This window comes from Lepisosteus oculatus, chromosome 6 (assembly GCF_040954835.1).
Source record: "Lepisosteus oculatus isolate fLepOcu1 chromosome 6, fLepOcu1.hap2, whole genome shotgun sequence".
NCBI lineage: Eukaryota > Metazoa > Chordata > Actinopteri > Semionotiformes > Lepisosteidae > Lepisosteus > Lepisosteus oculatus.
The window spans coordinates 10,265,841-10,292,013 of record NC_090701.1 but is presented as its reverse complement, the minus strand read 5'-3'; the positions used below and the strand labels follow the sequence as shown (position 1 = coordinate 10,292,013).

At 38.4% G+C, this 26,173-nt stretch overlaps 2 protein-coding genes across 3 annotated transcripts in view; one reads left to right on the top strand and one right to left on the bottom strand.

Moving 5' to 3' along the window:
- myo10 (myosin X) overlaps nucleotides 1–16,129 on the bottom strand; it is a 133,960-nt gene extending 117,831 nt beyond the window's left edge. The window contains exon 1 of the mRNA XM_069190954.1: nucleotides 15,984–16,129. Within this exon, the coding sequence (XP_069047055.1) occupies nucleotides 15,984–16,061 (78 nt within the window). The 5' untranslated portion in view covers nucleotides 16,062–16,129. The remainder of the gene's footprint in view (nucleotides 1–15,983) is intronic.
- Nucleotides 16,130–21,594: 5,465 nt separating this feature from the next.
- Nucleotides 21,595–26,173, top strand: part of basp1 (brain abundant, membrane attached signal protein 1) — a 52,281-nt gene continuing 47,702 nt past the window's right edge. Inside the window, exon 1 of one of the 2 annotated variants that reach the window (XM_015354947.2) lies at nucleotides 21,595–21,815. Coding sequence is in view for 1 of the 2 variants with exons in the window: in XM_015354946.2 (XP_015210432.2) it covers nucleotides 22,517–22,589 (73 nt within the window). In the remaining variant the exon portion in view is untranslated. Of the gene's footprint in view, nucleotides 21,816–22,494; nucleotides 22,590–26,173 lie in introns of those variants that run through there. The other variant, XM_015354946.2, reaches the window with a different exon arrangement.

The window sequence follows — 26,173 nt, the reverse complement described above, 5'->3', positions numbered from 1 at the left end:
AAAACTTCCCAGGGTTTTATTTTGAGGTTACTAGTCTATACAAAGGTTACTTTTTTCTAGGGTTTTTTATGAAGTCTTACAAATATTTACGATTTTTGTGTTTTCAGAAACCATTGCATAACGAATAGAGGGACCTTTCACACAGTTATTGCTAGGTTTACAACTAAATGAACAGCACCACTGCTGTCCTTAATAAAAATGTGTACCTTTGGAAATGTATATTATCATTTCTTCACAGATGGAGTAAGGTGCTTCAATGCACACTTGAAGCTTAAAGCTAGCTAATCGTACCCGTCAATGGCTATGTGTATCATAACAAACGAAAGCTGATCGTGAAGAACATAGATGTTTTAAGGAATAAAACTGAAAGAGGCAAGAATTAGTATGTAAAACATATAACACGATTTTTTAAACAGAAGTTCACATCATAGCCAACTTCCTACACTAGCGTTACCCTTTTCCTCAAAGACTAGCCCTTTGTTTTGCGATAGATTACAGAAACTTTAGAAAGGAGGGTGATATTTGAGACTACTGTATGACCACTTCGAGTTTTGGCAAGGGGTCTTGTCAGCTGTCAACCGGTTAGTTTTTCCAGATAATACTCAAGGCGGCAGTCAAGTTTTACCGTAGTTCACGCTGTTGCTTGGTGCTATTTATTCAACTGTTTATTGAAGGGATTATTTTAACATGACGACAAAAAGACGTATTTTTTAAAAAGCCAATTTTTATTAGTTTCTCAACCACACCCATCGCAAACTCAGTTTTCCATGGAGAGCTTATTGCAGATCAAGCCCTTATTGCCGAGGGCAAACCAGAGATGAGTCGAGTTTCAGGTGTGACTGGGAATCCAACAGTCACTTTCTCATGAAAATAATTTAAAAGGTATGACTAAGGTGTTGTTTTCAGTTCAAACATTGTGCAAGCCACTGTCACCGTCATAGTCTGATGACGTTTCTGTTCTTCACCTTACCTATCTTATTCACCTGTGACACATTCATCTTCATTTCAGATATTTTAAGGGATTTCCCTACATGATACTTGAACCAAAACAGTCCTACTGAGAGATCTGCTGTGCTCAAAACTTTTCATTTCTTCTATTGCCGGTTGATTAATCTACGTGCTATGAGTATATCAACATTAATGCAGTGCTGTAAATCACGAAAGTCCCAAAATGTTGGCCAATAATAAACTCGAAAAAAAAGTACAGTATAAAGTTTGACGGTTCCAGAGACTTTCTGCTTAAACAATATCTTGCCAGAGGGGTTCATTTAAAAAAATAATAGACATTTGCACACACTATCTCGATTTCAAAGGTATTCCAGACATAGAAAATAATATATTCACTTCTAAACGCGTAATTAATATGATCATAATAAAGGTCTGTGCTCGGTAGTAAGTTCACATAAACTTCATGTTCTCTGTTTTTGCCTTATTAAATTATACCAAAGGAAGTACAGTAGGTGGGATTCCCTATGTCCAATTTAAAACTCTCTTCAGAAAAGCACTACCCCCAAGAATGCTTTTTCAGGTGTTTGTGTTTGACATGACTTTTACAGCCAAATTACGTTCCTCTGTCTGCATGGATTTTCCATTTTTATTAATCGTGTACCCCAGAGGAAGCGTGGAAAGGAATAGGCAGTTTAAGAAATGCCATATCTCTTGCCCTGCTCTGTAGCTATACCATCAGGATCTCGTCGAGTACGACTGCCTGAGTTCTTCAGTCTCCGGTTATATTTTTTTTTTCTGAGGGCTCAACATAGTTATTATACATAATTACACGTGTAAGCACAAGATAGAAGAGTAAATGAAACTCTTCTGTCAAATTTCGCAGAACATTTATTCATGCAAATTATGATTAAATGCATGCATTTAGCTTGACACTACAGGAATGATTCGCCAAATATATAATCTCTGGATCACGGATAAACAAGTAACGAAAACTGTCCTTACCGCCAACATGCCACTCACCTCTGTAAAGAAATTATCCATACTTCTTTTCCTTAATTAATCCAGAGGATTACAGTCTGCACAATGTCCTGACGAACCATGTGCTACAGATGCAAGCACCTAAGACATGAATGAAGTGTTTCGCGTCTCAGATTTCAGATATCTCCAGTTAACAATATTCTTCAAGAGAAGAAAAAAAGTCAGAAACCCATCCACAGAGAATCCTTTGTTTCAGAGGTTACAAGAAATGCCATGTGTCCTTTTATTTGTTTTAAAAGTCGGATCGTTTATACGATCCCTTTACTAGTCAGCGAAATCTCACAGAGCGACTGGGCTTTAAGAGAGCAAAATGTTTTCCTATGACACTTCTGCCTCACAACACTAAACACATCCATACACAAATACTTGTATTTTGTAAAGTGGGCTAACTCTAGCCAGACTAGTGCATGTTAAAGCTCCACCCAGGACGATTTGAATGCTGAACTAATCTACCAGACGGCCCCCACTGGCTCCGCCTGTTAGAAGCAAAAGTGCGACTCAACTTTTGTCCCAACATAACCCAACCCAACTTCTTCCTGATCCCTTGCAACTATATATTGTATTTATCTTCTTATTGTAATTTGCCCCATGCCGTTGTATTATATATTTAAATCACGCATTCCCATAGTTATAGCCTACTAGTTTCTAAACGCTGAGATAATAAGAAAATGTTTAAAAAATCCCAGAGGTAGCTAATAATATTTCTTTACCTTACTATCTATGCTAGCAATTAAAGTTAGCAATAATAAGAATGGGAAAATAATTCAACAGCTCAACAATACAATTCCAAAGAAAATTGGATTTATATTATTTTAATTTGTAAACATAATCTGTTAAATGTCTAAAAGACCACATACTGTACATTGCTTTTTAAAAAGATTACATTACTTTTTAATAACATTTATTGTTATCGAAAATATTACCCTCCTTTATAAAGTTTCATATTTTACTTACGCTTTTTTTCTATAGGATACAATTATCAGGGCTGGGTTATAAATTACTCTGTTATGATACGATTTCAGCAGATTCCAGGTTATCCATAGCCTGGGATGAATTCATGTTTTAGGAAGCCACACAGTATACTTCATCTTAAAAGAAATAAACCACAGCTACAGGAGGGTACGCCACTTGTTTGTAGCCATCAGCATCAACTCCATACTGCCTGACTCAAGTATACACAGACCTCCATATGCAACGTACGTCCCAATTTAACTCTTTAAAAAACATTTGGTAATCTTTAAAAATACCATGTTGTGACTGGTACGTACAACCATTAGTATCCCAAATTCCTTGCAAGATTATCTCCTTTACTTAACAACACAATTGACCTCGCGATTTCCCTCAGACGCCCAAGTAATCTTCACCTGATCTGTTGCTTTTATCTCATCAATAATTGAGGAAATGAAGTGGCTGTACAGTCCGTGTCCAAAATGTTCTTAAACCTTAATGAGCTCAGATTTCCAGTGCCAAAACTAAGTGTCCATTATATTTTCCTTTCTCCCAAACTAAATTTCTCCTAAAAAACCTTCAAAAGTTTCCTCCTTCTCCCTCAAGTCTTTGGCACAGACAGCAGCATCTGTCTTCAGAGAGCAAAACAATTCAGTAACATCAGCACATGGAATAATTGGACCCTTGTGGCCCCCAAAGCTGATTCAGGGGACCAGAGACTGGCAGCTTTTCCATGGGCCATATCTATGCACTGCCAGGCAGTCATCCTACAGGAAGCTTTTGAACTCAAACAGTAGGTCTGCAACTGAGTCATGCCATTCAACTAACAAAAAGCTGGCTGTCCAAATGGCTGTGAAGTCCTATGGTCTCCATATTCTGACGGCTTCATTTTCAAACCCTGCTCACAGTTTCCCACTATCAGCAACGAGGATGGTAGGGCCTAACTGAAGTCTCTGCTCTTGCCTTCCTTCCTTATTTTCTGCTATTGGACTTCAGCGTGCACAACGGTGACCTGGTGTTGTTGAAGTCTTGGCAGTTTTATGCTCTTGACTCACTACAGTGACAAACTACTTATTGTAAGATGCTTTGGAAAAAGTGATAACTGAAATTCAGAAATGTAAAAAAAATAGCCATGCTTGTTACATTTGACATACCAAATTTGTCCTGCTGCTGAATTCTAATTCATAGGCTTACAGGCGTTAGAGAACTGTATCTGTTTGAGTTTACAGGCCTCAATCCTTCCTGACAGGGGATTCAATGTCTTGCAACAAAGTCCAGGTTCTGTTTTCACTTCTCAGCATTTGGGGTTGTACGGAGCTGGGTTGTAAATACCCCTAACTTCTGACACTGTTCTAGTTTTCAACAGACCAAGGCAGACTCATGCATCAGGCAAGACCAAATATCTCTTGTTTTAAACTGAAACCTGATCTGTGGGGGTACTCACAGTCTACTGCATACTGTATGCTGTACTGGACTTCCTCTGTAATCTACCATGCTTCCCCCAGGCTCTCCAAATTAGCTTTCAAAGCAAATCTGGGGGTACTCATGTAATTCCCCCTGACCTGGGCAGACCCATCTGCCTTTTACAGATTATGACTATCTTCACAGTGTCAAAAGATTGCCCATGCCATTTCTCCCTTGAGCCACACAAATTCCCTTTAACTCATTTGCTTTTACTGCACCAATGCCAATTAGGAGATAAAGTGGAGGTGCAGTATGTTGCAGCATTTAAAACAGAGATCAGGTTCTTTCAGAGGTTAATGTGTTCAAATGTTATTGGTTGGTAGCCTGTTTAGTGAAGGCATTACCATGATATAAATGCTGGACAAAGCACTTGAGTATCTCCAGTTTACGACAGCTTTTTTCATACACTTTGCATTGACTCGCATATAATACCGTGAGCCATGTATAACTATCTGGACTATATGGCTCATAAGCAAAAATGACCATTTTCAAATACTCAAAAATGTACACACTGTTTCAAAATATACCTTAGCTAGTCTATGTGAGTGAGTACAGTAAATGTCTGTTATCTTTCATTTGAAAAGCCTTTGAAAAATACTTCAAAACAAAACATTGGAATGCATTTAAACAAGAAACAACAGAATGAAACCTCCGTCCAAAAGCTTTAAATCCCACGACAACATATTGCACTTACTGCGCATTTTAATCCTTATTAGACAGCTTTCCTTCTTTGAAAGTCATCCTCAATTCAGTGGAATTAAGAAAGAGAACATATGTTATCACAGACCAATGTTAAACAATCTTTGTAATATTAGGTCATCACAGTTTGGGACCCCTAACCTTCTTGCTGGTTATGTCTGTGATTGTGACCTTCAAGTCATTCTTTTAATAACTAGACCATTAGAGATTGTCACTCTGCCGTCTACACACATTGTATTTTGTCATTTTTTTATGTTCTTCTTTATTTTGCTTTTAAACAAAATAAAAAAAAGAAGAAATACTGGATCACAAAAAAATATTCACATTTGAATAGTTAAATAAATACTCCATCTTCTTGTTGACAATCTGTGGACTGGTCAGCACATTCATTGTTCGGAGGAATATCAAAGTGCTGGTGAGGCCTCTGTAATCCCACAAACCGATTCCTATTGAAATGCTATGGGCGGACCTGTAGGAAACTGGGGCTGTCAGGAAAACCACTCATTTGAATGTACTTAAAATCAAACAACACAGAAACCTTTGCATGCTTTGATGCAGGCATGGGGGTTCTAAACAAGCACACGGGGTTACATTTCGGCAAGCAATCTGGTAAACCTGTATACACACTGCAAACAAATGGGGTGCATTTCCTACAGGTTTCCAATCTTTTCCCTTATAAAAGCTTATATTGCATATCCCTGCACCCTAACTATCTCAAGTGATAATTTGTGTCATGCCTTATTTAGAATTGGTCATATCATCACATGAGAGTAGAAAGTTTTTCTTAAAGACCATATAAAACACATTCAAGTGTCTTGATATTATCGATTTTATTTAAATTCACAATTAGGCAATATGTGGAAATATCATTCCATAAGAAATACTTGGCTAAAAGCTTGATATTCATTGATCACGTTTGCCTTTGGCAGAAATAGTTACAGTGCACATATAAGGTCTGGAAGCCTACTGATTGTCTCAAATGGTAAAAGGTGCTTTCTCGAACGAGCTCTGTGATCCAAGTTTGGGATACCTGGTCCCAGGTTTGACACAGGTGTCAGAGCCTAGTTATGTCACTGGCTGTGAGTGACCGGTATTCCCAAAGTGAGGGAGTGAGGCCAAGGGGTGGAATTAGTTGAATAGGGCTCTCTTGACAGACACAGCAATACCTGTGAGCTCCTGTGTGCTCACAGGTCTGTGGTGGTGCAGACAAGGGCCATTTCCTCTCCTCCAATCAGTTCTGAACCCTTGGTACAGAACATTGATGCCTGTGACATTTTAATAAACAAGCGTCCTAAAGGCGAGCAGGTTGGAGGAATCTGCCCATGTGTCCTGAGCGAAAGGTTACAAGTGTGGCAGTTGTAAGATGGGTGAATAATCAGTTTGGGTGGGTAGAACATTTTAATTTTAAACACGGTTAAGTGTAAACTGGTTTAACTATGTTCATTTCAGAGTTTAAGTTATGGTAAAGAGAAGGTGGGAGAACTGACAAAAATGACCATCTGCAACCTTTCAGAGGACTCTGTTTAAGTACCAGCATCCTTACATTAAGATTGACTGGTAGTAGCAATACACATGCTGCCGGATCTAAAGCTGATGTTTATTTGTGCTAAATCCCCACAACTGATTGGTAAGGCAGAAATGCCTTTGAATCACTATTGGCATTGTTTATCTTATCTCATGTGTCCCCTGCCTAGTTGAATTGAATACCACTTAGGGAAATGTGGAAAATACCAATCGCTTGGAAGATTCCAAGAGCTGTCTGCAAATGCTCTTTCCAGATAGCTTGGTACAGTAGATGCAATGGAGTTCTGGAAGAGTATTACATCAATGAACCTGCTGATCAGCTCTTGAGAGACCTTGTTAAGACATCTCCATTGTCTTTGAGGATGTGGTTCACTGTAAAGGTGCCGACTGCTGAACAATGAATGGACTTCTCCAAGTAAATGAATTACAAGTTCTTAGTGAATTTACGGAAAACGTTACTTTTATTTTGCAAGAACACTCGCACCAATGGAACAACTCCCAGGCTAACAGAGCTTTTTGTGTTTCGGATAAACAAAGACGGGAATGCATCAGCATCTCATATGTTGCAATACCAGAATGAATGACTCATGACAGAGGCAGAATAATGTATAAGAACATTTCCTTTACTTTTTGTAGCCTTTCTTTTCATTTTATATAGGATATATAGTGGTATATTTGTGAGTGTTCAAAGGACACCTTACAGTTAAAGATGAAGAAATGGTCATGGAAAGGTTTGTGCTGTACAGTATGTCATGAGCAGGGTGTCATCCATTAACAAAAACTACTCTTTTTAATGATTTCATGTAGAATATCTGTACTGGAATACTTTAAATAAAAAAAAAACATTAAACCAAATGGACATTTTGCATTGTGTTTTTAAGAAAACTGTGCTGAAAGGGCAGTCTTGTGACTCGTTGGTTTAACCATTCAGATGGCCTATCATTATGTGTATTTGAGTAATGCATGTTAAACACATGATAAAGGACAGCAAGCACATTTATAAGGACAGAATGGCAGGTACAGTTCAGGAACCACATTCCCTAGCCACTCAACGATGAGGCTGCAGCAAACCGGTTGCTGAGGGCCTTTGCAAGATAAGGCTAACATATGGCAGGCCCATGATCAGCTTCTGCAGAGCAACAGATGTCACATGTCATCTCTTATTTACACACAGTCGGCTACTTTATACTTGAAGCTTTTACTAATGAGCAACCGAGCATTGTGAATGAGGAGGTTTGTTCACTTTAATTTCTCCCTCACCGCTCAAAACAAACGAAGCCACATGAAATCCAGTACCCAGCAGTATGGATCCAATCAAGATTTATGTCCGATAAGAGCTTAAGTTCCAAACCAGGATTTTCTGCCCAGACTAATCATGGAAAGACATGTTGTGAGAACAAATCAAGGTGGCCTATGGTGGTCTGTGGTGCCATGAGTACAAATTTGATCTTAGCCTGGATAAACCAGCAATCCCAGTGTCTTTCCAGATGTACAAATTCTGGTTTTATAGAACACTGCATGCCTTTAATTCTAAACAACATGCAGACATTTTCCTTAGGTTCATATCTTAAAAAATGTAAGACTGGTTACAAATAAGACAAGGCCATTCGACCACTGTAGTCTGTTTTATCACTTATAACTAATTGAGCTATGGATCTCATCCAGCATTTTCTTGAAAGAAGCCAGGGTTTCAGCTTTGACAGCATAACTGGGTGTCTTCCCACAACCTATTGTACATAGATGAGTCTCCTGTTCTCAGTTTTAAATGTATTTTCCTGTAGTTCCCACTGGCGTCCTCTGCTTGTATTCTCACTGTTCATTCTGAAAAAGTCTGCTGGTTTGATCTGATCAGTGCCCTTGAGGATTCTGAATACTCGAATCAGGTGCTCTTGTAGGACTTTGTGTGTGACTAAAAAGGTTCCTGTCGTTTAGAAGGCAATCCTTTCATCTCAGGAATGTATCTGGTTGCTAATCCTGACTTACTCAGCACTGTCTTTTTTGTAACATGGTGAACAAATGTGTAAATGAGGTCTAAATGTTCAAAATTGAGGTCAGTATTCTGAATGAGATCTCATGTAATTGAGGTCAATATTCTAAATGAGATCATTTGATTTACTTTTACGGAGTATGCCAATCTTCCTGTTTTCTTATTGGTGTTGATACTTTATTAAGTATACCAGAAACTAGATCATTGATATAAATTAGGAAGAGGAGTAGTTCTAGTACAGATCTCTGTGGTGCTCCATCATTTATATCACCTCAAATCGTGGTAAAGTAAATGATTCTGCTTTATTGAAAAGGAGATCTGCAAAAAGCCTTTGCCAGAGGACACTACAACACAAGATTTACAAACCATGGCAAACAGAGAGCAGATCTCTTCACAGCAGAACATTAATGGAACCTGTGCTAGTAGTCTCTACACCTAATATGTTGGCAGGTAAAGGGAGTATACTGTATCTGAAGAGCTTATAATTACACTAGAAGTGATTTCAACCTGTACTTCACAATAAGAGTTACAGTGAGTACAGATCTGAGCCCACCTGTTTTAAGACGTTCGTGTGTGGTGATGGGACATGAAGTTATTTTCTCACCATTCCCCCCACTGGGTTATGACAATGTCAAATCTCAGTAGAGAAAGCTCAAATGGATGACTGCAACTCTGGTTTTACAAGGAACCTGATGCGTGCTCTCATACGTGCTTAGTATCATGACTTTGTCTGAACCCTTTGCGGAATCAAAATCTATAAATTAATAATGTAAATTAACATTTTATCACAGAATGATTCAGCATTACTATGATGAGCACCTGGATCTGTGACAGTGTACTACCCTTTAGAAGGATAGTGAAGGAACCTACTTCCTTAAAAGTTAGTAGTTAGTCGAATCCTAATTTATGTATTGACAAAGTTTGCTGAGACAACGTATTGAAAGTTCGTTTGGCGTAACTAATCAGGCTGAGACAATGGCAACCTGACCATAAGGCTGAAGCTGACAGGACCCCCTCTCACGTTTGTGAGGAATGAGCCAGGGAGTCGTAATAGTGAAGAAGGGATGGAGGGAGGGGTGAGAGAAAGGTGTGTAAAGTGGTGATCAGGAGGCGAAATATTTATACAGACTGTAGGAGAGTGCAAGTGGGCGAGATTGGAATTTGACCTTCTCCCATATTGCTGTTTAAAAACTCCATTTGTGTAAGCTGAATTCCTAACACTATTTGTAATCAAGACGATTGTGGCTGCCAATAGAATCCTAACTACAATAACAGTATTAAACCATCTGGATGATAAGTATTCATTTCATGACGATATTACGAATTTATAAGATAATGCATTATGTGTTTGAGTTAAGATTAAGTACTGCATTACCATTTTAAGATATCTACTTAATTTTTAATGAAAGGCAACATGTTTACAACTCAAGATAATACAAAATATGTAGCTTTTTGTGAAATTATAATATGCTCTTGAACGACAATATTAGATAATTTTAAGTATCCTCTCCTGGCATTAGAAATAAATATGATTATACATTAATTAAAATAAATAATACATTAAGCAAACAACTAAAATTGCTGGTGTATGACATAACAATTCTAGGAATTTGAACTACTGAGATATACTTTTGTCTTCAGCATATTATCATTCACCCAATATCAGAAAGCTGTTCATTCCTTGTAGGGGTCAGGGCATAGCTCATTTTTAACAAGATAAAATAAATTCTCTTGGAAGTAAATTTGTGGGGAGCTTGTAACATGATAATCCCCAGAGACTCACTCCAAGTCAATCGCTACTTTAAACCTGACAAAACACGTGTAGTGGAAAAGTTTCAGATTTTACTAACCATAAGGTAAGAGTTCTTAATGAAAGACCAATATATAAAATGTGACTGGTCTACAAAGGCATTTTGAATGATAGATGTAATTTTAAACAAAATCACATGCACAGGCAAAAATCATGCAACATCTGGTTATCTTTAGAAAGGTTTGAAAAAAATGTCATGATAGGAAAAATAAATTTATGTTAAACAAAACCTTGGTAAATATGGTACAAATATGGTACAACTAAAATGTAAAGTAGCAATTGTAACATTAATAGCTGAAGAAATTGAAGGTTTTATGCATAACTGTTGCACTACTGGACAGATTTGCACATTGTAATAAATAAAGTTTAGAAAAAGGCTATTAGAAACAGTGTAAAGATGAAAGCAAATAGATATGACCAAAAAAAGTCTTTTTCAGCAGCTATTAAAAAAACAATAAAGCATTTCATTTATCTTGAGAAAACATGAAATAAAAAATGGAAAACGTGAACCAATGCTTGTTTATAATATCTGGATATGTAGTTTTGATGCAGTGGTGATAAAGTAGTGGTATGCATTTATGAAACCATACAGGAATAAAAGCTGCCAAGATTGGAACTGAAATGAGATGCTGGCAACTAAGACAGCAATAGTGCTGTCTAAGGGCTTTTATTTAGGCCAGCTTCTGAGATTAGCCTCTTTGACACATAGGACCTGGCCAAGCTTGAAGTTTTAGCATCAACAGGAAGAGGAAAACAAACATTTCCTAAACCATTTAGGCTTCACCTAAGATTTGAGATAAGGGTTTGCCTTTCCTCTTCCCAAATTCCTCCAGTCCATATCAGCAATTGTTATAAAACCCTCTGAAGCAATTTCCTTTTCTTGTTGCCACAAACGGAAGAAAAATTCAGAAGATCTATAATTAGAAATAATAGCACTGTTTCACTCCAATAAAGTGTTTCTTTGGCTTGTGTTCCATTTTGCTTTTTTGGGATGTAATGCTTAGGAGCCATTTCTGTTAAAGTACTATAGAACAAAAAAAACACTTCTCTGTAGCAGAAAATGAACTTTTACAAAAAGAACAAAACCACTTCACAGTAGCAAAACCATGTGATATTCTGCATTTAGTGAATTTGCATGGAATACAAAACAATATAGGACAACTTAAAATGAGCTAATGGGATAAGAAATGTTACACCAAATTAAAAACATGTTTTCAGAGTGAGGTATTTATTCTGTTGATAAACTGTAAACAATTAACTCCCCTTTCGATCATATTGTTTCTTCCTGTTCTGAAGAAGAAACAAAAACATTTAAATACAAATGACTGTACAGTATATTACAAATTCTGCAGTAAGGTGGATGACAGTCTCTGTCAAAGTGTACACTTAAAGAGTAGAGACACTGGTCTTCCTACAGTAAAATGACTCCTTTCATGTCCATAGCTTCTGACACACACAACAGACAAAAAAGGCTATCAAAGCTTCGATGCTCAAGCAACTATTTGTTATATAATCCTCCCCAGAACTATTATTGTTATGATGATTGAACAACCAACAATAGTTATACACTGAGCATCAATAATATGACTTTTGTTACTGTAATCAATATCAGTACAATGGCTTTAAAAAGCCCATAACAGGAAAGCAGGCCACTGTGTTTATGCTACGACAGCACCTTGACGGGCATGTCTTTGTCACTGTTCTCCAGCTTGTGTTTATGACCAGGACTGCTTAGCACAAGGAAACTTAATAGCTGCATCACAATGTAAGGACATGTGGAATAAAGCTGCAGATGTGTTCCAGTCCGTATTTAAATACCTCCCAATGGCCTCCTAACAACTGTGGCAGATGCCATCCCACTAAAAGTCTTCTATCTCTCTAAAAATGAAGAGCCAACCCAGACTACCCACAGGCCACAAAAAAGTCAGTATTTGGAGGCTGCTATTTTCCAGTGTAAGACACCAATTTTTCTGGTTAACGCAATATGTGAATGGGATGAAATAACCTAATTTTGGAAACATGGTATTTTCACGCCAAACTATTTGTTTGTGGAGTTCTGTATATTCGAAACGGTGAAACTTAAAGAAGCACATTTCTTAAAACTGTCACATTCTCCAAAGAGGCCGTATCAGATACAGTGTGACAACTCGAGGTGCAGTGTTAACTCTTGTCCACCATGCCTCAAAAGATCAATGGGAATTCCATTACTGCCTGTTGCTTTGTTCTTCTTCAATTTTTGTGATGCTTTTTTATCACCTTCGGCAGTGCTGACAGAGTTTCAAGCTTGCCTCAGAATGGATGTTGTGGGATTTCATATACTGCTGTTAAACAAAATGTAATATACTATTGTTAATGGGGGATGCACTACTGGCTAAACTGTAAAAAACTACCAGTGACACCAAAATCTCACGAAACAACATGTGGTGGCTGTTGGAGACTCTGTTCTCAGAAACATTATTCTCAAACGAGGTGTGACTCTGGGACCTGGAGTCACCACTACTGTGCTGTCTCCCTGGAGCTAATCTGGCAGACAGCGTACGTATTCAGGCACTTAGCAAGAAGGACAACTGGTAGGTTTGCAAAACGCATATTAGATGGTTAGATCGAAGAACGTTACTAGCTTTAGTCCATCATTATGTTCCTCCTGGGAACAAGACAATAGACTGAGCTGAAACAACCCTCCAAGAATTTTTGACTGTTGTTTTTAAATTGTTTTAAATGATTTAGAGTTTGCGAAAGTAAAAAATTATTATTCTGTAATGAATTAGACCCTAATGTGCATGCACCCAGCAACAATATACTACCCATATTCAGATGAGCTCACAAATTTGCACATTCCAGTTTACAGGCAAAACCACCTCAAGAAAAACTACTCTTGGTTAGGTTAAGGACAGAAGAATGTAAATCGTTGGTGATAAGCACCTACACTCTGTGCAGAGAAAATGCACTCTTATGGTACAGTATATGACATATTTCCTCAGTGAGAATTTTGTGAATATGTGTTGGAATGTGCATGCTATGAATGATCAAATGTTGCATGCAATTTTGCAATGATTTTACAATTTGGATATACTGTTTCCTTCTGGGATCTAAAAAACGGTGCCAGATACAGAGAGGGCCGATCACATCTAGCTGAGCAGAACAGTCTGCTCTGTGTTAGCCCGAAATACATCAAACCAATGGGCTTAATTGCTTTAAACCCAAACCACTTCCTGTTGAGAAAATGTGGAATGCAAAGCATTTGCACAAGTGTTGCAATACATCAGGATTGACCGATCCTGGTCCCAGAGAGCCAAAATCAAGCGGGTTTTGTAGGTCACCCTTAACTCATTGATTTCTGAACTGCTGTTTAGAAATCATTGGGAATGAAAATACCCGCTAGCTCTCAACTGGGGTGGATTAAGACACAGACAAACTATATGCATAGGGTCCAGATGTTTAGGAGGTACCCTCTCAGATATGATAATTGTTCAATTTTATTTTTTTTAATTCACACATCTGTTTTATATATTTATCTGAAAATGGTTTCATGCACATTATGGAAAAGCAAGCTACAGTAGATTGGTTTTCTGTGCCAGCAAGCTGTAATGAACTAACTCAGATTTACAGTATGTATTAACCAGTCCTGTTGCTGGTGAATTCAATTCAAAATATAAGAAGACCAAGGTGTTCACAAGTTCTGGTTTATTAGATACTGCAGCTAGCTAGAAATAAAAACTCAGTGTACATCAATGCTCACATTGGGATACCTACTGTGCATATCACTTTCGGTACTGGTCACATACAACAAAAAGGAAAGGTCTGTGCATGTGTTTAATTTCATTCAGAAGCCTTGATTGATTGTTCATGATTGAACTTTAACAAGGTCTACGAAGAATTAGACTAAAATGGATTACGTTGCAATTTACCTCATAAACTTCACTATTTAAACTGCATGAGCATGAAACGTGAAGAAGACTAATATTGTAAACCTAGTTAAGTTTAGCAAGAACATTGTAAACTTAGTTAAGTTTACAATAAGTAAACGTATTATAACTTAAAGCACAAAATTAAACCATTTCTAATTGCGGTGTAATTAGCTTTTCAGGCAAACAGACTGGTATTTACATATTTGTAGGGCTTTAAATACGTGTTTATTCGTGTGGGTGTCAACAACGCACTTGTTTGCCTACAGTAGGTCCCACAATGCGGGTTAATCCGGCCTCGACAACAGTTAGCCGTTCCTGATTTAAATGAACCAAGTAATGGAGTAAACTGTTTAAAACTCGCATGTGTGTCAAGCCTGGGAATGAACAAAACGAGGCTGGCCGCTGGATATGGCAGTGCAAGACCAGAGTTACCACACGCTGTGGAAACTTTGAACTGCAAAGGCCGCGTTTTTCTGTGTCCTACAGATGTCAGTGAATATTATAATTTTATAAAATTGTTTTTTTTCCTTCTAAAAACTGGGAATCAAGAACTCTTTTACAAACAAAATAATGAAATCCAAATCTTTTATGACCACACACGCCAAAGAAAACAACACATCGCAGTTATTTCATAGTTCTCCGAGGAAAGTTTTTGTTGTTTTTGCGGTGTAGGGAGCCATTCATAATAATTGTTAGTAATGTATTCAATTAATTTACTTACACTCCCATTTCAATGAAAATTATATCAGAAAAAAATGTGGTTACGGATTGCGAATGGTGTTTCATTTACAGTTTTATGTATTTGAAACCTTAAACATTTTAAGAAACCTCTAAAAAATACTAAGATACAAGCGTGGGGACAAGGACGCTCAATACAGTATCGCGGCTGGTTTGGCTGAGAAGCAGGCGACACTAAGCGCTTCTATGTGCATCTAGTTTGTATTGTTCATACTGTAAGTAGCCGTTCCCTTCGAGACCATAGAGAACTTAATAGAAGAGATTAAACTAAGGAAAGGGCTATTTTCCACACATCCTTTTTAGGAAATGATTACGGTAGCTGAAACAAATGACCAGAAAGTTGCTTGCTAAATTCCAGGAATTTGATTTAAACCGAAGGCTTCATCTCCAATGTAGAACAATTAAGTGTGAATGTTGTGCAGTCCAATTAATTTGAGCAGAACATCAAACTTAACCAAAACCATCCAAAAGGATTACTTATTATCATAAAGCTTCAGAAGAACCGGCGGTACTTCTCTCGCGTTTTGAATTGCAAGACTTTACAAAAATACGATTGACAAAGTTTCTCTTCACAACAGCAACTCGTATAGTATACTTTTCTTGGGATATTGAAGAGTCTAGTTCTTAATCACATTAAATTAACCTTGAAATGTGAATTAACTCGTGGCTAATATACTTACTGTAGATTTCCACATTCAGATGTAAGACTAACTTTGGGAAAGGAGTCTTCCTACCTGTGGTACTGCATTTATTTAAATCTTATTCAAATAAACTGAAAACATGGCGTACCTCAAAGCAGTCTTTTAATGTTGTTTTATGTTATATATTTGAACTTCTACATTATGTAACAATTCGATTTCATCGATCGGTTACTTCCTAATGCATGTAAAACATTTATTTCCCCAACCACTGTTCCTACCTGAATAATGTCCAATAAAATCTTTCCGTCGTGGTTTTTATATTTCGCTTTGTTTGATAAAAGACTCACAATATCCATATTCGGAGATGTTTAACCCATGTAATTCTGATATCTGTTAGAAACGCCAGAAATTCGGTGCTTCCTGTCAAGACTGTTACAGGAGCACTATGTACTGTAATACCTTGATGAGTCAGATTGCTACGCCAGGTGAGTTGACCAATAGGTCCGAAGACAAACCAGGAAATTACTAGGATTTTACATTTAGTGCACCACCTTTCAAGTTAAGAGGCTGCTGAATTTCAGCAGGTATTATTTTTTCAAACTTAAACACGTTTATTTATTTTGAGGTGCAGTTCCTAATTTAAACACAATAGAATGTTGCATTAGGATTTAATTCCGAGGACACTGAAATAGTTTATATAATGTAATAGTGTATATAAATAGTGTATCTGATCCTTAATGAGTAGAACACTACCCCAAAAATAAATGCTTAACATGCCACTAAAAAAATGCACGATGAGTTTAAATCACATGAAACTGCACCGCTTATTTTAAATTATAGTGCCACGAAAAAAGTAAAGTTCTTTAATTAAGCAAAAACACAACGTATCCTGACCGGAGAAAATATTCTAACCGCAATTAACTGTTTGGAAAGCGATGCCACGAAGTTTAAAGACTTAACAGTATACTCATCCAGATCAGGCAAGAGGGAAACATTTGAACAGACGGCGGGGTTAAGGCGCCACCTAGAGGAAACAGTTGAATGCGTTCAAAAAGAAGAAAGAAGAACCGCAATATTAAAATAACTAATTTGGATCCAATTAAGTTGCAAAAAAGAAATGCAATTGCTTTTAGGATTCTAGCTACCCAGCACGATGAAATAACAAAAAATCAAAGGGATCCTGAAAATAATCTATTAGAAATAAGGACTAAAATCCATCACCATTCCTGTACATGTCAAATCCTAGGAGATGCCCAGGCATAATGAAAGATTTCTCAAGGGAACCTGCAGAAGTACTTGCAAGAAATCATTACACATTTTGGGGCCCCAAACCTTTTAGATTGCAGCTTGTTTCATGAAAATTGTGTCACATAAATAATATTGATGTGTGTATATGGTAGCTGCAAAAATAGACTCTTGTATTCATGTTATTGCTGCAGTTGCTATGATGTGTGTTGCATGGAGTATTTTTTTACAATTTTTTTGTAGTATAATGACTTAGTTAACAATAGTTATATGATCTGTTCTCCTTTTAATTGCTTGTTATATACACCTTTATGCAGTATTTTCTGCAAACTCACAGAACAAGAAGTGACAAGTATTTTGTTATGCTCTCATTTTGAGTTTCGAAGGTGAGGCAATTTGCACATTTCTTTCCAGCTATGGTCATGACCACATGAGCTACAAGCTCCCGGCACACTATAGTAATATTCTTGTGATCCATACACACCCCAGCGTTTTCCCCATAACCTCACCCCTGTTACTCTAGAGTCACACTTTCCAGCCTCTTCCCTTTATAATACCAATGGGAGAATCCCAGCTTTCTCTCTTCTCCTTCCCCTGAGTCCACAGAATATCTGCTCCATCTCTGTCTTCCTAGCTAATTCACCTGCTTTGTGGCCAGCAGCCCCACTGTAATTAGTCTGTAAAGTCATCTCCAGCCAGTCACTCCTCATGCCACTGCCACAGAACCAGGAGCGTTCATTACTTCATTGTAATATTTTCTTACAGCACTGTCGTGAGATATCTTCACAGTCTGCTCAAAATTACTGTCAAGACAAGAATGGAAAATTAAGAAAGAGTATTTCTGTGATTATTCTGTGTTGGGCTGTTTTCACTATGGCTGAAAAGCCTAGGAGGAGACTTGATTCAAATATTCAAAACCCTCAAAGGTACTGAGAAAGACAAAGTCAACATAATGGACGCCTTCAGGATTAACAGTGAAAAGTCTTATCAGAAAGGGTAATAGGAGTCTGAAATAAGCTATCCATCCATGTTCTTTAAGCCAATATCCCCAGGATCTTTCTCAAAACTAATATAAAACATAGAAGGGAGATTATAGTTGTTTTTTTACACACAATTATCTGGTAAACGCACCAAGACGTAAACTCTCTATCTGCTTTAATTGAGAAAAGCCCTTTTTTTCTTGCTTCTTGTGGTGGTGTGTTGCCATCTGTTCTAATTTATTTGAAAACATACTGATTTGTAAAGACATGACCCAAGTGGCCTTGCAGTCAGATTTAGAATTTACTGTCATCTGCTTTACAGATGGGGAGTAACGTGGCCACAACATATTTGCACTTGACAGATGCCTTAAGAGCTAAAGGCAAGAAAACACAAGTTTACCAAATTATTGTGTTGAATGACGACCTTTCTCCTGAATTAGATTAAGAAAAAAAACAGCATACAACCAATTTCATGTGCACTCAAATGAGGTTTGGCAGCATAAAATAAGAGAATGTTTTTCTTATTTTCTGCAGCATTTTATAAAGCAAGCTAATATACAGGTTTTACATTTTGAATTATAATGGGACATTTCTCATTTTTATTTCAAATAAAATCATCACTACCACTTTGGTTGTTCTGTTGACTTTATCAACTTATCGATCCATTCACATGGCCTTCCGCTCTCAAATATAATTTCTGCATACACACAATAAAATATTATTCAGATTACACGCTGAGACTGATCAAGGACATGTGTGTCCATAGGGCATGTCAGTATTGGCCCAGTTGGTATCCGTCATCTGTTAGTCTTTCAGAAAGAGTGATGTGGCTGCAGAACACATTGCTGACATGGTGGCAGATCACTACAATCTTTTAAGAAATGTTTTGGATAAAAAGTACCCTGTGCTACATAAAAGTGGATGCTCCACATGCAATTGACTCTTGTTCATTTTGTTCACACAGCTTGTACCCATCTACTAGGGGCTATTCCAGCTTTAAATGCCTAAACCGTGTCAAACCTTTGTTAACCCACAAAGCGTAAAATCTGAGGACAGATGGAGGATAAAATATAAATGCCATGCCAGAAACACAAATCACAAACATGACACTGGATGGTATCACTTGGGGGTCCAGTCTGAAAATATGTTTATTTAAACATTTTACATGCTTCCGTCTCTGGAACGAAAGTGGGCTTCGTACTGTGTGTGCGCCTTCTTATACAAAAGCACGGAAAAAAGCTTTGTGTTTGCATTTGCTGCTGTTTTGTGGATCTGAGCATACTCGGGCAGAAGATGAAAAGACTGGCTGCCTTGCTAAGGCTCTCTGTCTGATGGCCTACTGAAAGTAGCAGGTTTTTAAAAAGAACTGCCGCCTTTGTTGGTTTCTTGCTGCCAGGGAACTTCGCTTATCTGGCTGACTGCTCAGTGCTCCCACATCTTCATCCAAGATCCTGTCCTTGTGCCTTTTGTTGTCTTTTCACCATGGGGCTGCTGAAGTCGCCTTCAGATTTCAGCTCCTGCTGCAGCATGCCTGAGCTTCCTACATGCACTGTGTAGCTACTGATCCTTGTTCCCAGAGGAGCAGCAGAGCCATTTTTGCAGCTACTGCTTTCTTCTCCCAGCCTCCTCTGAGACCAGCGGAATATTTATAATGGCCTTTCTTCTTCACACAACAGAACAAAACGGAACTGCTCTGTATGTTTATTCTTCACTTAGCATCCAAATGCATGGCTTTTGAATCAGAGCCTCTAGGAGGAGACATTTTATGTTTTTGAGATCTCAGACAGCAGTAAGGGACAGAGAGGCAGAGGAACAGTCAAAGCGCAGTGGGCTGAGGACTGATTCAAAACCGATGTGAACGAACTGCATCTTTCCAACCATCACAACAGGCACTGAAAAAGCAGTAGATAGAAAATCTGATGTCACAATCAGTTGCATTATATGAATATAAGCAAAGGTTCCTCAGGGTCCTCACATCTCACAGCCCTACAGCCCCTTACACTGGCATCCATGCATTCTAAACCTAAGTTTAAGTGCTTTTTGGACATAAAAGGAGAATGGATCAGATACTGGCCAATAAAATCAAGCTCTTCCGGTCTCTATGTTAAGGTTGGGCCTTACACAACAGACGTTTAAAACCAACGGCATTTGGGTGTAGTTATCACTTATCCTGCTACACACAACTAGTAAAGTGGCAGGGATTAATATAGGAATGATTAACATTTCGGTACTATGCTGAAATCCTGGAAACATGCTTTTGAACGAAAGGTTTCCTGCAATTCAAATAACCGTACCTTTTCAGAATGGTAATGACCCATACTGTGGACCCAGGTATACGGCACAACAATGGGTACATAAATGGAGTCTTTTCTTTAAAAAATAAAATAAAAAAGGGAATGTAGGCCAATTGGTGGCCGAAGAGTTCTTCAAATATTTTTCACCGAGGAACCACTTGGAAATTCCAAATGGGAACACTCTGCGGCTCTATTTTAGGAACAGATTCAGTAATACTGCATGACTAATGAGTAGATGTCAGGAACAGCGATCACAGTCTTTAAGAAACTTTACCCCCATTTCCTTTTCCATAAGCCAGTCAAGCAGTAAGCTTGCGTTTTTTACCCTCTGACGACTTTCGCATTCAAAAATGCTTCACAATCATTTTCACAAATAAAGCACTAATATGCGTCCTGATCCCCAGAGATTAGCCTGTGACCATTTGTGCTGGAAAGAACTGTGCTAAAACAGAACTTGATATAAGACTGTTCATGTTTAAGATGATAACTATAATAATGATGATACGCCTCACCGTGTGGTCATCGACCGTGACCCCGCCTCTTTTCTATTACGCGTGACCTCATAAACCGTGATCTTCTTTTCGTTTTTTTTTGCTGCTTAAACCTATTAACTCGCTCTTCATCTACTGTATTTCCCATTCTACACTTTTTATCGCACTGCATTTCTCATTCACCCGCCTTTGATGTGTCTCCTGCTCTAGTCATTGCGCTGTGTGCCTTAGTTACGTGTGAAATCCTGACGCTGGCTTTGCTGTACGGCTGTGTGATTATTCTACGCAAGCTGCCTGCCTTGGACAAACGCGTCAGCTAAACTTAACAAGCTCTTGTCAGGATCGGTGCTTATAAAAGCAAAAAGCACAGTATTATGAAAATAAGTTATCGTCGACAGGGGGCGCCCAAAGTCTACATATTCTGCATCAGACTGTGAACTGAAAAAAAATGTATTAATTCTGAGGCAGTGCGCTGCTGCCAAATATATACAGCATTTCTGTACATTAAGCCCCTGTCTGTCTGTGTGATCTAACGCAAAATATGATGATTATCAAAGCACCCGCGCAAAAATGTATACTCTCAATTTACAACCATGCACGGAACTGGGGAAAACGATAGAGCCTACCGTTGCTGACCTAAAATGTTAAGTCTAATGCTGGATGTAGAGTGGTGAAGTTTTTTTTTTCCTCTCTCGGGGAATAACTGGACGCTAGCTAGGGCCATCCCTTATGTAAAGTAATGCGATGCAAGCACATTATTAGACCGTCACCGCCCGTAGTAAAAAAAAAAAACCCACACTGGCACCAAATAGCCCTTTTCCCCAATTATTTCATCACGGGTGCGCTGCGTTCACAAATCGCATCCTGTCGAAGTCGATTGTGCTACAGCGCCCTCTGCCTCCCCGTACTGCGCTGGTGGGGAGGATTTGAACTGCCCCCAGCCAGAGAGTGTGCGAGAGAGGGAGAAATGCAGAGACCGACGTGCAGAGCACTACCCTAATAGGCACAGCTACCGAGCGCAGAGACACCGCCGCTGAAAAAAAATATATAACCACCGACTCTTCAGCAGGGAGCCCTTTAGAACTTAACTGCGAAGAACGGTAAGAGTTTCATAAAATGGTTGCTGATGTTATTTTATTTATTTTTTTGGGGGGTAGATTCACTTTGCATGTGTACCATCTCCGTTGATTAACCCAGCTGTAATGCATACTGTCCAATTTAGCAATAGACTGGAGGGGAGGGGGTGTATTTCATATGCGAAAGGAGGGAAGGAAAAACTGAATAAGATTTATTATCAAAGCAGTCATAAGAAATTGTTCTTTTTTTAGTATTTTTATTTTGCTGTTGTGGTGAATGACTTTATTTGCCAATGAAGTGAATTTGACGTCCTGGTTTTGATGATAAAACGTTTTTTTGGGGAAAAAGGGGTTGATTACTGATTAAAAATAGCTGTTGGTTTTGATTTAGTATTGCGTATTTTAGTGTTTAATAGTATTTTGTGTTTTTTTTTTATTTGGGGATCCTTTCATTGGGATAATCCTTATCACCAGAAAAAAAAAATCACTTTGTGTTTAAATTAGTTTAAAAAGGGGGGGAAAAAGATGTGAAGCTCTTACTTGAGTACGGTAAATTAACAAAAATAAAGATGTCACGGTTTTTTTTTCACAAGGAAATCATAGGTTATAAAAACCGTAATGCTTTTCTAATAAGACATTTCATCCCCCCCACCCTCCTTCTTGTCTGTATTTGGGGGTGTGTGCCGACACATCTGGCTGCACTGCTTAAGCGATACTAGACCATTATGTACCTAAAACATTTCATTTTCGCAAAAGACAAAGGGAGACCGTCGTCGGTGTCGGGTTGGGTCTTAACAGGTAGTCGAAACCTTCGTCGCTCTGGGAAATGTATTGAGGAATTCTCGATATAGTCCGCGCCTGCAGCGATTGGAAACCGTGTCTTGATTTTGCACAGATGGAAGTGGCACTGGCGTGGTTTTCACTCTGATTTAAACAGTGTCTTAACCCCGGCACGGACGGCATTTACTGCAAATCCCATGAAGTGATGCGGATGAGTTTGTGTGTGATGTCTTTGTCGATAGCGTTATATACAATACAAGACGTCTTTTTACATCGTGTCTGTATTGAGAATGAATGAACCCAGTTTAGTAATTGTTATGGTCCTTTGTTTAAGGAAGCACATGCGCATTGCAAGCAGGGTGTGGATAAAAGATTGATTTTCTTCTCCCTTATCAATTGACTGTTGCTTCATTTGCGATCTAGTGAGACGACAGCATTTTCTTGACACGAATGCTTACTTAGTAGGTTCATGGTGTGCTACGCTTCTCTACATTTTTTTTCTTGCTTGCGGGTAGGCTGTAGACGACATAGCTTTTATCATCCAAGATACAGCAGGTTACATATATGTGACTGAGGCAGCTGGACACGTCTGCTTTATGGCGTGAAGAGGCTCGGAAGAAACCACACGTACACATTTTGTGCGTGTGATTTTTTTTACACTTTTTTCCACATATGAACACGATAGATATGAATGTTGTTTTATCGTTTGTTATACTTTCCCTGTGGATTTGCATCGCTTTGGTTTTATGTTTTATAACGCCCAGGATCGTAATTTGTTAACAGTAAATTTAACGGTAATATTGTTTCTTTTTATAAAATTTAGGATTGGGGATTGGAAATATGCGATGAACATCAGATCGTTTAGCCCCAACAGTGCTCCAGACTCTGGGTCCTGGTGACCTATCTGTTGGTTTTCAACCCACCTGTACTTTCAGTTGCTTAATTGGACTAATATTATGATTAAACTTTATTTGCTCTCTCTGCCCTGAAAATTCTAAAAAAGACGAGAAGGAAAGTTTTCACCATATGAATGATGTAGGTATATTGAGATCTCTCGACAGTTCCAGAACTGAGAACTCAGAAACGTACAATCAGCAAATGTGTAGTTCAATTAAAAAACAGGGACTGAGCTGAATCAAAAACCAGCAGACCATGGGTCAGAAAGGCTGGAAAGCCTTGTGGTAGATCACCGTAAACAACATTGTTAGTCTAATCCTGTTATTTTAATGCAGAGCAGTCTATGGTTACACTAGATTTGAGCATATTTCCATGTAGCCAAAAGCTGCTCCCATTACTGTCTTGTTTTTATTTACTCACTTTTTGTCAGAAATGTGGTTAACTGAGCTGCTTGGAAGCTGATTTGTTTAGGTATTCAGTGGTTACATACTGTACCTTTTTTTTCATTGCTACAATGTGTTGCAGAAACAGAAGGGTGCTTGGCTCCAATTGAACATTCCTGTGGGGTGAACAATGACAAGAAAAACACTTTTTTATTTTCGCAACATTAAAACACAATCAGATCAATCAGCAATTAGGGAAATGCAGGCCAACTGAGTTTAAAGTTCTTTCTGATTTTTTTTAAGAGGCAAAGCATCTGGTGCTTTGCCCATATACAGTGTTATACAGTACATACAATGAAAAAAAAGAGCTATTTAAAGATTGTGCCATTAAATGAACTTGTAATGATGTCCACCTCCAAAGGTTAGTTTTCTCCACATGGCAAGAGCTTCCTCTCGTGTTGTAAGAGTGTAGTTAAGTGTAGGAGACAAGAGAAGTCGTGATATACAATATACTGTACAGTATACATGATGAGAATATACTGTATATGAGGAAGCGTGATCCAGATCAATAGAAGTTGTGGCACATCTGAGTAAATGTTTGGTGAAACCATGGGCAGTGTAATGCACTGTGTAGATATACCATGGTAAACGTAATGTTGGAAAGTGAAGTTGAAATGCATTATCCACAAAAACATTAATTTGACTCACTGGGGCCTCTACAGTCCTACGTTTGTACACACTGTGTGATGGGGAGATTTCCTGTGCCTTTGACATGTACAGAATTGCAGACGCAATGTTAATTCCTATCCAAGTTCCCTTCTGTTTTTGTTTAATCCGAATTATCAGTTGCTTGAATGCTGAACTGTAATACCACATGTGTACAGTAGATTCTGTGATGTAGAATCCCATGTCCGCCGATATCCACCAAGATTAATGCGTGAATTTGCTGTGTCTGCAAGTTTTTGTAAGGGGAATTATTGCTGGTTCTGTGAAAAGCTTCTAAATTGGACTGGCAAGTTTGAAATGATAAAAACTGGAAAGCAGAGGGGGTTTGCACATAGCAATAATTACTAGTAACACTGGCTGGTAAGCAATTACCCATATTTATGTCCTGTACTGTATGTTATTGAGCTTTAATGGTCCTAGTCTTTCCAGTCCTGTAAACCACTGTTTTTGCCCATTAACAAAAATTTGGAATTGGCATGAAATTGGTACCAGTATTGCCAGCAAAAAATAAATTGGCTAGTGCAAATCTGAAATAACTGCTGGCAGTTATAAGCTAACAATTATTGACAGCAAGCATTGCTACATTGCTAGCAGTAATTGCCAAGTGTAAACCCAACATAACACTGAGCGAGATGGAACATACAGTGTGATCTGTTGTGAAACCAGTGATGATACTTTCTTAATTTTGACTCCTGGAATGATGTCCTTGTCAGTTTTCCCCAATGTGTGGATGGAGCTACTGAAACAATGTATTTAGCCTGTTATATCACAATGGCACACAATGTAGTACTGTCCAAGAGTGGTGAAAGCTGGAACCAAAAAAATAAACTATAATAATTAACAGAAACCTGTTAAAGTAGGACATAATGGCAGAACCTTAGAATATGGAAAAGAAAACAAGGTGTTGCTTCTTAATCTCTGTGACAGAAATCTAGGCCAATGTATGTTTGCTTTTCCATTACACACGGTGGGAGTTGATATGGATTTCAAATTGGTGTGAATACTGCCCGGGACCAAACATTGGAAGAACTGAAACATCAGTTTCTTCGAAGCTGAGCTCTCCATCCTCCAAAAAACTTCAGACGTCCCCCAAAGTCCGATGTATTGTGCACAAGAGTGATGCAGATCCGGAATGACATGAGTTCAGCCACTGCCTGCCTACACTGGCCAACGCCTGAATGTGTTGCTGACAGACACAATGAAGGGACAGCACTGCTAATGAAACCACACCAGTGTGTTGAATGTGTGGTGCAGGGTGTGGGCATCGAGACGAGAAGATACAGCAGCTCATGGGTTGATGTTAGAACTGGAGTACAGGCGTTCTAACTGATAATGAAATGAACACTTGGTAGTCATTTGACCAAGGGGATGCAAGGCAGGAATTCAATTCAGAAACTGCTTGCAGGGTGAAAGAGGTCATAACAAATACTCTGTGATGGATAATTTAAATCATTAAAAAAAGCTCAGTAGCACCAAGAGCGGCGTCCAAACAAATTAGTGCATTTTTAATGATTATGAAAGATATTTTGGGCCTGCTGAAAGTGAATTTCTTTTCCTGCTCTTGGAGCAGCAGTTCAGTTGCTTTCTGCTCTTGGG